A 15,218-nucleotide genomic window follows, 5' to 3' on the forward strand; every position below is an offset into this window, starting at 1 on the left:
TGGGCATATATGTGGGGCATAAATGTTTTCACATCCTGGGCCCATTCCAAAGGGTCCACCCACCTAGTTCTCCCCCAGAAACTCCTTCTTACCAATTTTCTAGTCTTATACTTTCCAAATCCCTGACCAGTCAGCCAACCCATCAGCCACTGCCATGAATCTGTGCGGATCCTTATCATAGGCCAGCTTTCATGCCACACAAAGTGGTCAACCAGATGTTTGGTCTGAAGGTCTGCCCAGTGGGAGGATTTTTCTTCCCCACTGTCGTTCAGGGCTGCGCCCAAGTGGGATGTAGTGAGTAGTCATCTACTGTGGCTGATGCCAGCATACAGTGCTCACTAGCCAGAAACCAGGCCTACTGGTTCTTCCTCCTCCTCTCTTAACGGGTCATAAGGAAACTGCCATGAGTCCATAGGCATAGGGTTGAGGGAGAGATGGCGAAGCAGTAAGAGCTCCTTGTCACCTGCTTGTATGAACACTTGTACCTTCCAGATCCTCTCAGGCCCGGATCCAGACATACCAACGGTATTTTACAACGGGATGCTGGAATGCTGCTGTGCGTGTGACTCGGTGGCCTAATATAAGGTGTTTACACTCTCCCTGGGCTCAGAAGCAAACCAGGAGCTGCTTTTCTTTTCTTTCTTTCTTTCTTTTTTAAAACACCTTCATTGTGGTGTGGTTCCTGTACAGAAAACACGCATGAAACCACGACCACAATCAAGAAAGCTAACATTTCCATCACTCCCCAAGAGGGGCAATTTTTGAATTCCCAATTTGTCCCTTCCCACCCCCTTTACTCCCTGTTAACCATGTGTCTGTTCTCTATGTCTGTGAGTCTGGAACTGCTTTTCAACTGGAGAATAGTTACTGGTAGAAGAAGACATGACCTTTCTCCAGCCTGTCACTCCCCTGTTGGGGCTTGTCAGTGCTCCACAGAGCAGCTCTGTTGGCCAGGGACACTTTCAGTTCCACTAGGTGTGCTGAGTCACAAGGCCCAAAGACAGGGCAGTCCCCACTGGAGCCCTTTCCTGCTCTAAGCCCCATCAACACAGGCAGACTTCAGGTCACCCGGAGTGGCATGTCCAAATGTCATACATGCCATCTCCAAAACCGAGGTCCGTCAGGGTGGCACCTTTTCCTTCGTGGTGGGCAATGCAAAGCGCAAAAACTTGTCTCTTACTTTTGAAGGGATGTCCTCACGTGCCCCAGACTGTTGGGCCCTAAAACCTGTACAACACGGTAGGCTTTGAAAGTCTGTGGGGTTTATCTTCCACTTGCTGGAATGCACTGGCTCGCTGAGACATCTAGGCACCATTACCACTTACAGCCCCTCAGTGTAATAAGCCAGCATGATGCTCTGTGGGTTATCAAGATTATTAAAGCTTTCTGGACTAAATTATGATGAGAGAAAGGAGAGCTAATGGAGCCTTAAGGCAAAACAGTGAAGATCATCTGTCTTGGCCCCTGCTTCTGATTTTCTTTACTGATGGCATAGGGAAAAAAGTGTTTTTTTCCAGCGAGAAGCTATGTATTAAGTGCCTAGAATTGTAGCTGTCATTGACAGAGCTGGTACCTGATTACGTCTGGGTCAGTCTCCTGACATTCTCCACAATCACTTGGGGCTTACACTCTTCAAACAGGCATGTTATAGGGGCTTAGGGTAGGAAAGGCTGTCTTTGCATCCTTCAGGTCTCTGATGGTGGCACTAATTACCACAGTTTCCTTAGGAGTTTGATGGTCTTTTGGGTTTGCTATCCCGGTGGCATACTGGGGTTGGGGGAAGTTTCATACCTTCTATTTGTCCATTCCTACTTGATAAACCTCACTGTGTGGGTCAGAGCACAAACGTGGGAATTCTGTCCTTTACGAAGTGCGTTAATACTCTGGCTTCTGTAACAAATTGCCACAGATTTTGTGGCTTAAAACAACGCCTAGTTATTATCTTACAGTTTAGGAAGTCAGAAGTCTGAAATGGGACACACTGAGTTAAAATCAAGGTATCAACAGAGCTCCATTACTTTCCAAAGGCCCGAAGGGAAAATCCATTGTCTTGCCTTTTTTAGCTCCTGGAGGTTGTGTGCATTCCTTGGCTTGTGGCCTCTTCATCTTTAAAGCCAGCAACGGCTGGTCAAGTCTTTCTCATAGCATATCACTCTGACCCTGACTCTTCTGCCTCTATCTTCCACATGTAAGAACTCTTGTGATTGCGTCGGGACCACATTATCTAGGTTAACCTCCTTATTTCAAGGTATCTTATTAGCGAGCTTAATTCTATCTGCTACCTTAATTCTTCTTTGCCGTGTAGAGTAACATACCCAGATAAGGAAGTACACTTCTTTAGGGGGACCATTATTCCGCCTACCACACGAAAGGTATGTCTTCCTTGCATGTATTCAGGGACTAAGGAAAGAACCACAGGGCCCTGGACTTAGGTCAGGATTCCATTTGTGCCTGGTCTCCAGGAATGCTTATTCTGACAGTAGACTACAGTGGTGTTTTGGGTCTCTAGCGACATCCTTTTAGGGTCAATATCTATGAACCCCTAGAAAGTCTGAGTATATCTTTTCCTCTAGTGTCACCCTGGTAGATGGCCCTGGGCCTCTCTGTGGAGTGTTTGGGGGGAAAGACTCACAGTATATACCTGTGATTGTATTGCAGACCTCACCTCAAAAAGTCTTGGCTAGCTCTCAGCCAGTGGGACCTGGATCTGTGAAAGGGTAGCTCTGGGAATTGCATAGGAGGCCGTGACTTCCTATCATGGCAACTTGAGTTAGATATCTACCCACCAGACCTGGAATTTTTCCTCCTTATTTGTCAAGTAGCATCTTTCCAGGATGCTCACCTAGTTAATTCCTGGGAACCCTGTGGTTAATTGGCTGTCAATACAGATCTCCTTGCAACTCAGTGTAGTCTGGTTACCATTCCTCTTTGTTGTTTATTAAGTAGCAGTGGCACCATGTGGTATCCAACAAGCACCAGCCTGACCTCTACCCTTCTGGAATTTAAAGCTATTCTCATTGAGACCAAAGACTCCAATTTCTTGGTAGCATCCTTGACCTCATCTCCAGCCCACAATGCAGTCACCCCAGAGCTCCTGAAGGATGCTGGTACCCCCATCACAATGCATTTCTGTACATCTCTTGGTAAAGGGAACATCCTCCAGGCCTTGAGGTGGAGGAAGGGAGGAATGGCTGACTGAGAGGTCACATATAATTGATTCATTTAAACTTTCCTATTTCTTTGAGCTTTCAGATTCCGTCTTCCACACTCAGCACGCCCAGGAATTTTTGGCATTTCAACCTCATTAACTTTGGTCACAATTACGTTTAGCCTGAATTAGCCATTGTAGGAGATTATTCATGCCAAACTCCAATGCCTGAACTTAGGTACATCCATGTCAGTGGATTCAGCCCAATCAAACCTTTATTTACTCTCCTTGGGCTATTATGCTTAGAATCCATTCCTGTACATATATACTCCTGAGCAGGGAGGGTATAGCTCAAGTAGTAGAGCGCATGCTTAGCATGTAGGAGGTCCTGGGTTCAATTCCCAGAACTTCCTCTAAAAATAAATGAACAAATAAACCTAACTACCTCCCCCACCCCCAACAAATAAACCAAAAAAACCCAACACTTGAAGAACCATACATATGTGTTCCTAAGACTCCTCCTTTGAATTGGCAAGGTCCTGCAACTCTTACTTGATCATTTTGTTTTCTATTCCCTAATAATTTCACTTCACAAATATATTGTTCAGGATTTTTAAATCTTTGTTCTTATTTTCTAGCCAACTAAAAGACAGATTTCCCCAGTTGCAGTTAGTTTCAGGGGATGTGTCCATGTACCGGTGATTCTTCTTTGTGAGAGTCAATGGAGTTTGTCCTAATGTTCTTGTCCTTAATGTCCGTTCCCCTGCCCCACATACAATATCATCAGAATATTTTCCTATTCTTTTCCAGACCTCTAGGCCACCTAGCTATAGACTTACCAGTCAATGGAACCCAACTTTTGCACATCAAGATACACATAGAGAGTGGCACTTTTGCGTGGTCTACTGGTGTAATCAACCAGGCTGCTTGTGGCTGGAGACACCCACCATGGTAGCACCCCCTGATTGCCTGAAGGGCCAAGGGGATCACCCTCTCAGGTTCACCTATAATCCATTTGCCTCTGGATGTGATTATTGTGACTATGTTCTAGTCTGTAAAATGCGAGGAGAAATAATGTGTTCAGTTCCCAGGCTGTGCCCTGAAAGGGAAGCTATGCTTTCTGTCCCTTTTACCCCCTTCCAATGGCTGGAATGTGAATGTGGTGGGTTGAGCCATCTTGAACCATGTCCCTGGGATGGAGAAGCCACAAGACAGAAAGAACCTGAATCCCCGACAGCTAAAGATGGCTAACAGAGAGAGAAACTTAGCTTCTTTCAACCACTGTTACTTTGGTTTTCTGTCGTAGCAGCCAAATCCATTTCTTATTTAAGATACTGTGCACTGTATGTTTTTTTTTTTTCTGGAGGGGGGAGATAATTAGATTTATTTATTTGATGGAGTTACTGGGGATTGAACCCAGGACCTTGTGCAGGCTAAACATGTGCTCTACCACCAAGCTACATCCTCTGCCCACCTCCCTCCCAGTGCAGTGTATATTGATTTAACTGTATGATTTAAAATTTTCTTTTACATGATGATTATTTCAAAAATTACAAGCAACAAGAAGCAGCCATGGGTCAAGGGTGGATCCAAAGTAGGCGGCTCCAAAACAATTACTGGTAAAGTGTAAAATTGTATTAAAAGCTTGGATATTGGAGTCAGACAGCCCTGGGTTCAAATTCTGATTCAGCTAATCCCTGTCTGTGTTCCTAGGGTGAAGAATTTAACTTCATGGGTCTTGGGCTTCTTATCTGTAAAATGCTGTGATAATGAAATCTTCCAGCAGCTTTCAGTGGCCGAGAACAGAGCCTTTGCAAATGGGGGCTGTATGCCACTGCCCTCTGTCCCTAGGAATTTGCCCCCATCTCTGCCTTTCTTTCCTGTTCTTACTCTCCTGTGCTTTCTTTCTTTGTTTGTTGACGGAGGTGCTGGGGATTGAACCCAGGACCTTACGCATGCTAAGCGTGTGCTCTACCACTGAGCTATACCCTCCCCCCACCTTTCTTTACTTTCACCTTCCGGGTTGCTTCTGTGCTAAGCCAGGCTCCTATGACCAGGTGGCGTGTTTTACCTATAGTTGTCTTCAGGAGGCCAGCAGGGCTCCCTGGCCAACCTGTTATTTATTCTCCCTCCTTCTGCAAAGATGCTCCTTCAGCCTGTTAAGAGATTCTCTCTCTTTCTTTCTCTCTTCACGGGACCACGGGCTGCAAAGATATCCCCATGGGCACTCGCTACCAAGCCTGACTTTGTGACCTGCCAGGCCATCCCCTCGGTGCATCTCTTCCCTTCTTTTCCTCTTCCTTCCCTCTTTCCCCTGAGGAGGCCCAGGACAGGGAGCTGGTGCCCTGGGCCACCAAGTCAGTGGTGAGGCCCTGCTGGAGAGGGCGATGGGCTGGGACTGTCCCAGGCCTTAGATATATCAGATCTTGAAGGAAGACCACCTACTCACTCTTCATGTTTCTCTGGGGACTTGTTCTTGGGGTTTGCAGTGCATGTTTGATACGTCCTTGGAGAGTGTATGAGAGAAAAGGAAAAAAAAAAAAGAAAGAAAAACAGAGAGGGAAGGAAACAGGAACCAAAATGTCACGTATCCCATGAGAGAGCTGAGACCCCAGCTCTGAGTCCCTTGTTAGGCGGAGGGGAGCCCAACTTCCTGTGGTGGCCCTGCTCTGCAGGCATGGGTTCCACCAGGCTCCAAAGGTCCCAGATCATCTCACCCCCTCCCTGAGAACTTGACTTGTTGTGCAGCCACATAAAGGTGACCAGTGTCTGGTGGCTTGATGGGACAGACTTACAGGGACTTCCTGCCTTTTGATGCATGCCATTCCTGTGAGCTGGGCTGGGCTTCTGAAGAGGAGAGGACCCTTCAGACTTCCTGAGTGTCTCAACATTCAGACTCTTGGGGTTTGTGGTCTGAGACACTGGCATGAACATTGTGTTCTAGAAAGTGTCCCCTCTGGGTCCTGTAAAGTTAACAAGCAAAGCTTTGTGCATATGGCCCCCTAACCAAACTGACCCGGAGGGTCTGAAAGGCGCTTGACCTGTGCCTTTAGTGGAAGATGAGTAAATGGCTGGCTGGATCTGGGAGGACGAGGGGAACTGCCTGGCTGAAGGGATGGTGACAGCATGATCCTTGGGTGAGCTGGCCTCTGCCCTCCACTCGGGCACCTTGGAGCTCCCCGAATCACTGGAGATTTCTCCAGGCTCAGCATTGCTTATGCAGGACATACGTTGCTGCATTCTAATCCTCTTCCCCGTTCCAGATGAGGAAACTGAGGCTCAGTGAGATTAAGCCATTTCATTTGAGGACAACTTGGAGAATCTGGGGAGTGGATGTGACTTCAGACACATGACGCCTCTGCAGAATGGGAATCTGGCAGCATCCTCAGCTGGCCCCCTTCCTGGTGGCTAGTTCTCCTCTGCCCCAGGCATCCTGCCCCTGTCCCGGCAATTGTGTCCAGGATGGACTTGGGATGTAAGCAGGCCCAGTTGAATCTCAGAGTGTGCCATCCGGAAAACTCCAACCTGACCTGAGCAGATCTGTGAAAAGGGGATCTCTAGCAACTCAGTCAGAATTGGCCGTGTCCCCCACTTCACTTCCTCCCTCCCCCGATTCTGGGAATTGGGTGACTAAGCCTCCTGGTTTTCCTGCAACTGTCCTGGTTTTAAAACTCCAAGTCCCATGTCCCGGGAAAAACCCTTTCTCAGGCAAACCAGGAGGGCTGTTCCCTCTACCAGGAAGACTCATTGCTTTGCCTTCTGTCTCCAGCTTCTAGAAAGGAAAGAGTAAGACTGGAGTAAGGTGAGGGGAAATTGCAGGAGGGGAAAACTCAAGACAGCCAAGAGGTGGCACCCTCCCTGCCTTTCTGGCTGTCGCACAGAAGAGGAGCCTCAGACAGAAGATGGACCCGTTTCTGCTAAAGGTGACCAAAGGTGGGGGTGGTGAGTTCCTCCCACGGGAACGTTTAGCAGAGCATCTAGCAGAATGGACACCTGCTTTGGAGCCCACCTCCAGGCCATTCCCAAGATGCTCTGTCTCTTCCATCAAGGAAGACCGCTTCCTTTCTCAGTTTACAGGAAGCATATAGAAGAATGTAGTTGTCTGCAGACAGACATGAAAAGATGCTCATGACCAATTGCTTAAGCCAAAAAAGCAGGTTGCAGAATGCTTTGCACCCTATGAGTTCTTTTCTGTAAATAAATGCATTAGAAGCAGCCCAGCAGGATGACACCTCCTGCTATATTTAACCTCTTGTCAAAGACAAGGTTCAAGATGCTTGCTTAGGTTTTCAGAGAGGAACAAAAAAAAATGCCGCAGCTTTTATCATAATAATGATAATGCTCATAATAACATTCCAAGCTTTGAGCTGCTCACTGCCTTTCACCATAAATACAAGGCCCAGAACTTGTCTGGAGATCTCGCTGCGGTCATGCCAAGTGTTGAGAGAGTTTTCTTGCTTTTTCAAATGTTCTTCTGGGAACCTGAATTGATGCATCTGCCCATTTCTATGCCGAGCACTGTGTTTGTGGTTCTTTTCTTAAACAGCCAAGCTGTTTTTCATCAAAAGTTTCCTGGTACAGGTTTTATGACATTAATGCCCTTCGGCCAAAATGCAGAGTCTAAACTTTTGAGCCCACCAGGGCAGAGCTGCTGTGGAGAGTCTGCAGGAACTGTTTCTCTCTCTTCTGGCTACAAAATAAGACTTCAGACCATAATCTCCATGGTCCTGAGGCTGGACCACCTCAATAAAGCTGGGAGATTCCTGTGCTGGGGTGCATGAGCCGGAGGGCCCAGGGCTCAGTCAGGCCAAGCTCGCTTCCTTGCTGGCTCCTGGGGAGGGCACAGAACACAGGTTTCCTAGAAATCCCTGGGAATGGCCTTCTAGACCGTCTAACCTCTCACCTCCATTCAAGGAAGACAAGATTTGGTAAAACAACTTCCTAGGAAGCTGCTTCCTTTGACAGTGCCTGCAGAGCCTGAACACAGGTGCTCTTTTCTCTCTCTGCTGCTGAGTTATTCCTCCCCGAGGCAGCATACAGCACCAAGACCTGTTGCCTCCCCAAGAGCTCATTTCCTCACTCACATCATCCCTGGGAAGACGCTGGCACAGAAGCAGGTTAATCTCACAGCCCACCCGAGCTGGCTGTGGGCTTGGCCTGAGCATCCTCTCCCCTCCTGCACTCAGCCACCCAGGCTGGGAAGCCCAAAGAAGGAAACACCTGTTCGCCCTGTCTTAGGGATGGGCTGCACATTCCCCAAGATACAGGGTGAGTCACCGCGGGACCATGGAGCGGAATTTACTCATCCCCCAGGAATGGACCCTTGGAAGGCTCCAGAATGACTAGCCTCAAGTGTTCTGTCTCAGGCACAGGGCATTTTCCCCCCCAAACCATGTCTGCAGTCACTTCCTCTCTGGACACATCCTGTTTCTGAGAGCAGGCGACTTGCCAGGCAGATCGCAGCCTCTGCTGCTGGGAGCAGACGGGCGGAGACATCCTTCCTCTGATTTCTAGTACCTAATCCCATCTTCCTTCCCAGTCAGAGATATCAATCAGCATCTCTGCTTTTCCCAGGTCTCTGCACGCCAAGAAGAGAGAGTCTAGAAGCAATGTTTCTATCGGCAACTCCAACTTACTGGAAGTGCTTAGAAACCACCAGCTTCTCAGGCACAGGTAATTAGGGAAGGGTCTAGGGCAAGGATCCTTTCCATCCATTCATTCGTTCATACAATAAATGTTTATTGAGTACCTACTATGTGTCAAGCCCTATTCTAGATGTCTGGCTATGGAAGTAAACAAAACATAAAAATCAATGCCCTCAGAGCAATTACATACAATCTGCTGGCAGGTGATAAACAAGATAAAACATAAAAATTTATGGCATGTAAGAGTGGTAAATGCTAAGCGGAGAAAACAAAGCTGGGAAAGCAAATATGAAGTGTAGAGTATGGAGGGAGGCATGAAATGTTAAACAAGGTGGCTGGTGAAGTCTCTGCTGGAAAAGGAAGTTGTGAAGAAAGACCTGAAGGAGGCAAGGGAGTGAGCAGTGGTGGCAAGAGCATTCTCGGCAGCTGGTACAGCACGTGCAAAGGCCCTGAGGTGGAAGTGTGCCTGGACTGTTTGGTGAACAAGGGAAAAGCCAGTGTGGCTGCAATGGAGAGAGGAGGGGAGAGGCACATGAGTTAAAGTCACAGAGGTAGTACGGACTTCGGTTTTCACCCTGTGGCAGAGGAAGCCACATGAGAGTTTTAATAGAGGAGTGACAGGATCTAATTTATGTTTCAACAGGGTCTCTTGGGAAGCTACACAGACAGTAGCCTGAAGAGGATGAGGGCAGGACGTGAAAGCCAGGAGGCCACTTCAATGGGAGAGATAATGCAGTAGTCTACGGGAGAGATAATGGTGGCCTAGAGAGCTAGTGGCAGGGTAGGTATGGTCAGCAGTGGTTCCAGAATATTCTGAAGATAGAGCTCACAGGATTTACTGATAAGATATGGGGTGTGAAAAAATACAAGGAGACAAAGATGACACCAGTGATTTTGGCCCAAGTAAATTGAAGAATGGAGCTGCTGTTAATTAAGATGAGGACCCCTTGTAAAAGGAGCTGGTCCAGGGCAGAATATCAGGAGCTTGGTTTCAGCCATAGAAACTTTGAGATGCCCATTAAACATCCACATGGAGTTGTCAAGTAGGCTGTGGAGACATGGGTCTGTGGTTCAGAGCAGACGTCCTGGCTAGAGATAGATAATTTGGAGTCATGCTTTTAATGCTGGCACTTGTTCACTTGAGTTTTATTTCATATGGTGAACATTTGAAAAATGTAATCCTTAAAAACCTTCTAGTATGTGATCCTTTAAAGATGTAGGTCAGATTATGTGATTTCTCGACTTTAGACCTTCAAATGATTTCCTTTTTCAGTCAGATTAAAAAGCAAACTCTGATACGTATAGCTGAATTGCTTTGTTGTACATCCAAAACTAGCATTGTAAATTCTTTTTGTAAAAAAAAAAAATCTGAAGACAGTTCAGTAGTGTCTATCAAAGCAAAAGCTACACCCCCAAACCCCATCTCTTATTTCTACTCAGCTGAAATGCATCCTCATGTGTTCCAAAAGACACAAATGAGAACGCTCATAGCTGTATTATTCTAAATAGCCCTCAATTTGGAAGCCATCCAAATGTTGATCAACGGTAGAACAGAGAGATAAACTGTAGCATATTCATACAGTGTAATACCACACAGTAATGAAAAAAGGAACCATGACCATATAGGGCAAGATGGACGCATCTCACAAACATAACTTTGAGTAACGTCAGACACCAAAGGGTAAAACTGCATGATTCCGTTTGGATGAAGTTCAAAAACAGGCAAAACTAATCTCCCGTCACAGACACTGAAGTCATGGTTATCCTCACGGGGGATGATGACAAAGGAGGCAGGAGAGAGGCTTCAGGGTTGCTGGGGATGATATTCAGTAGCGCGTTTGGGATGGTGGTTAAAATGGGTGTGTTCAGTTGGTGAAAATTCATTGAGTTGTACGTTTATGATTTGTGTACTTTCCTCTACCTGTCTTATATTTCCATAGAAAGCTTACACAAAGCTCTTATCTGAAAGGCCCTCCATGATAACGCCACTCCCTCTCCCTAACGTCCCTTTCTGACTGCGCCCCAGCTTTGCTCATCCACCCTTGCCCTGTTCTCCAACACACACTGTTGTTTGTTCCTCCCTTGAGGATTTTGCTCTTCAGCTCCATCTGCCTCCAGATAGCCACACAGTCCGCTCCCTCACCTAATTCCAGTCTCTCCTTGAACTCTCCCCTGGCAAACCCATGTGAAATGACCTCCTCCACCACATTGTTGCCTTACGTTCTTTATCTTTCCTAAGCATTTTTCACTGCTTTACTAAACTATTATGGGTGTATTTGTTCATTCTCTGTTTATTGACTGTCTGTCTTGCGAGAATCTAGAGTGAGAACAGATATTTTGTTTTCATTCACTGCTGTACTTTCAGTTCCTAAATTGGGGCCTGGCACTTAGTAGGTGCTCAGTAAATATTTGCCCGATGACTGAATGCCCTATAGAATGAATGCACTATACAGTGCAAATAAGACAGGCATGGCTCCTGCTCTCATGGGGAAAAGAATGCTTAGGTTTTTAGAAGGAGTATAAATAGTCTAGCTAGCTCTGAGGTAGGAGTCGTGTTTCTTTGTATTTTCACAGGATCCAGGACAGGGACTGACTTATAGAATGGGTTTTTGATGTATGGTTATTGTGGACTTCAAAGCTGCATTTCTGGGCTTAGAAATTCATTCCCTTGAAGAAAGAATGAAGACAATTGATTGAATAGGTGAATGAGTATTTTTAGTCCCATTTGGTTTCCTCCAAGCCGTAGAAGAGACTGGATTCTAGCCCACCAGCAAGTTCTTGAAATCAATTGTGTGTTTGTGTGTGTGTGTGTGTGTGTGTGTGTGTGTGTGTGTGTGTGTGTGAGTAGATGTAACTGTCAACACCATCAGTTTATTGGTGATCACTAAATTGTACCACATTTCTACATCTTGACAAGATCATTGTAATCTCAGCAGCAATTCTAGGGCATCAGAGCTCCCTGTGTGTGGAGACTGGACTTGTCTTGATAAGTAGGAGCAAGGCAGGGCAGCAGGGGACTCTAAAGAAGAGCTTAAGACAAGGCTCAATGTCTGGGGAGGAAGAGGGGCACTGGGTAGGGGACCAAGGAGGACAGGTCACTAATTTACAGGAAGTAGCTGCCCAAGCATGTGCCTGGGCTGATGTCCTGGCTGGGAGTCTCACATCCATTTCTATCTTGAAGCTGGACATCCTGCCCTGTTCTAGTGATGTGAACATTTGGCCGCAGCCTGCCTTAGGCTGCACCTGCACTCCACAGCTCTAAACCCAGAGTGCTGTCCTCCTGGGTACGTGAGAGGGTCACAGGATCTAAAGGGTTACATGACTGGTCCGACCCCCCTCCTGCCTGTTGGGTCTTTTATCCCACCAGCTCACATACCTTCTCACATAGTAATTAACCTCCCCACAGCCCCAAGTGGAAGCTAGAGATGTTAAACACAGCGTTCCTTGTTCAGTTGGGAGAAAAGAGGCAGGAGTGCTTCTGAGTGTCTTGGCTGGAGGGCACACACAGTGAGTCAGCGATGTCTCCCAGGAGGGGAGTCTGGAGTCCTGTCCACAAGTGACATGTTTTACTTTAATCACCACCCCACCCAGCGCCTTCTGGTTGCTTCCTTCACAGCTCTGTGGTATCTGTTACCACTTCTCCATCAGCTTGCCCTCCCCCAAAAACGTGTTGGAATTTTTCAACTATGAGATCTTTTTTGTTTTTCCCTCCCCCTTTATCTGGTAAGCTTTTTATTTCTTTACTATCATCGTGGCGAGGTCTCCTGAGGCAGGCGAGAAAGACCCCTATGAACAGTCTGCCATTATTAAAAAGTAAATTTGAAAATTATATTGACATCATCATCGCTTCCAGAAAATTCAGGGGGAAAAAGGTGGGGGGATCTCTCTCTCGTCTCTTCTCCCAGCAAAACCACTATTATCTTCCTGGTGTATTGCTCATGTGATTCTTTGCTAGGCATGTTTTCAGAATGTGGTCATGTTCTTGGTTTGCATGAAGTTTATATCCTTTTTTCACTTGACATTTGCATTAGAAGCATTTCTCCTTTGTTTTTGACATAATCTTTTAAATCGTTGCTTGAAAGGGATTTCATCAGGGAGATTGACAAGAAAACACTTTAAGCAGAATCCTCTTGTTGGTATCTTACCAAATATTTAAGGTGTTTCTGGTATTAATTCATAAGGGGTGTCTATACTCAGTATTATTTTTAAACTAGAAGAAGCTATCACTTGAATATTGCCAATGAAATTTGATATACAATAAGGGTATATAAACTCATGGGAAAATATAGATAATTTAAAAAATAGTGTTGGGGACAACTGAATAGCCATCTGGGAGAAAAAAAATCTCAGATCCATATCTTAAAAATTTTTTTTTTGTTTCTTTGGGGGGAGGTAATTAGGTTTACTTATTTATTTATTATTATTTTTTATTTAACAGAGGTACTGGGGCTCAAACCCATGACCTCGTGCGTGCTAAGCATGCACTCTACCACTGAGCTATACCCTCCTCTCTTCAGATCCATATCTAGAACTAGGATAAATTTATTTGTTCAAAAAAGGAAACAAAGAAACTATAAAAATACTTGAAAAATCCATTGGAGAATTTTTTATTATTTCATAAATGGAAATCTTGTCCAAGTATGAAACAAAGCCCAGCATCCATAAAATTAAAAAATGAATAAATCTGATTATGTAAAAATCTAACTTCTTTACAGCAGAAATCACTATACAAGCTCTCAAAAGACAAATGACAAACTGGGAAATACATTTTCAACTTTGAATACAGAAAGGACTCATTTCTGTAATAAGAGTTCCTACAAAATGGTAAGGAAACAAGCCAATATCCTAGAGGAGAAATGCTCAAAGACTATGTACAGATAATTCACAGAAAAAGAAGACAAAAAACAAGTAATAGTCTTTATTTTTCAGATTGAGAGGGACTGAAAATTCAGTTTAGCTTAGTGGTTAAGGTCCTTAACCCTGGCTTAGAAAACCTTGGTTTGAATCCCCATCCCACCGAGTTAGGGGAGAATGATTACTGTTTGATTCATTGATTTCTCAGGAGCAGTGATGCCCTTTGGTGATGCTGTAATTTATAATAAGAAATATACATTTGGTCTTGGTCCTGTTTCTGGCACAGAGATCCTAAAACCTTTGGAATTTCCAAAGTGAAGAGAGTGGTAAAGATGTCTTTTGTTATGTTAATGTGACTTTTGGACTGCACCTAAGGTTAGGGGCTGGTTGCCAGGAGACCCAACCACATGATTAGAGAGTTGGCACTTTCAGTCCCACCTCCCTGACCTCCCTGGAGGGGACAGGGGCTGGAGATTGAATTCAATTACCAATGGCCAGTCATTTAATCAATCGTGCCTGTGTAATGAAGCCTCAACAAAAACTCTTAAGGAGAGGGTTTTGAGAGCATCCGGGTTGGTGAGCATGTAGAGATTGGAGAGTAGCATTACTTGCTCTTTCTGCACACTTTGTCCCATATATCTCTTCCATCTCTCTGTTCTTGAATTATATCCTTTTATGATAAACTGGCACTCTAGTAAGTAAAATGTTTCTCTGAGTTCTGTGAGCTGCTCTAGCAGATTGATCGAACCTAAGGAGGGGATTGTTGGAACCTCCGATCTGTAGCCAGTCAGTCAGAAGTACCGAAAATAACCTGGGTTTATGATTGACGTCTGAAGCAGGGTGTGGGCAGTCTTGTAGGACTGAGCCCTTAACCTGTGGAATCTGACACATCTCCAGGGAGATAGTGTCAGATTTGAATTGAATTGTAGGATACCCAGCTGGTGTCCGAGCATTACTTGGTGGTATGTATGGGGGTGGGGAGGACCCCCGTCTACACATTGGAATTTGGGCTCAGAAACCTTTTACTTTTATAAGGATATTTGCTGCATTGTTAATTAATTAGCAAAAGACTGGAAACAACCTAATAAGGGATTGGTTAAATAAATTAAGATATATCCTAGTTGTGCCCTGATATGGAATGATAATTAAAGAAAACAAAGCCTGAAAAAGATATGTATTATCAGTTTCCAAATTGTAATATTGTCTAAATCCCTAATATTGTCCCCAAGTTGGGGGCTGGGACAAAATTGAAGGATGCTTTTTCACTGTGTACAACTTTGATTTCTGAGTAAAACTTACTGCTCATTCACAGAAAACTAACATTTCTATTTTAAAAATTGAAATAAGAAGCTGCCAGTGGTAGGGCTGATCTTTAGGAAGACTCCCTTAGGTGGCTTCTTGTGTTTAGGTACGTATAAGGCAAAGGACACCACCAGACTTGGGGGCTTCTGGAGTGTGGTGTCTGAGGCCATTCCACCCAAACCCCTTGGAGTACAGAGCTCAAAAGTTGCTGGGGAGAGGTGGCAAAATCTGCCCTTAATAAGGCTTAATGATATTAGAATCTCACTGCT

General features: G+C 45.3%; 1 protein-coding gene across 1 annotated transcript in view; it reads left to right on the top strand.

Annotated features, from left to right (window-relative positions):
• The first annotated feature begins 2,956 nt into the window (after nt 1-2,956).
• Nucleotides 2,957-15,218, top strand: part of LOC116669297 (translation initiation factor IF-2-like) — a 28,700-nt gene continuing 16,438 nt past the window's right edge. Inside the window, exon 1 of the mRNA XM_032498594.1 lies at nt 2,957-3,143. Coding sequence (XP_032354485.1) covers nt 2,957-3,143 — 187 coding nt within the window. The remainder of the gene's footprint in view (nt 3,144-15,218) is intronic.

This window comes from Camelus ferus, chromosome 16 (assembly GCF_009834535.1).
Source record: "Camelus ferus isolate YT-003-E chromosome 16, BCGSAC_Cfer_1.0, whole genome shotgun sequence".
NCBI lineage: Eukaryota > Metazoa > Chordata > Mammalia > Artiodactyla > Camelidae > Camelus > Camelus ferus.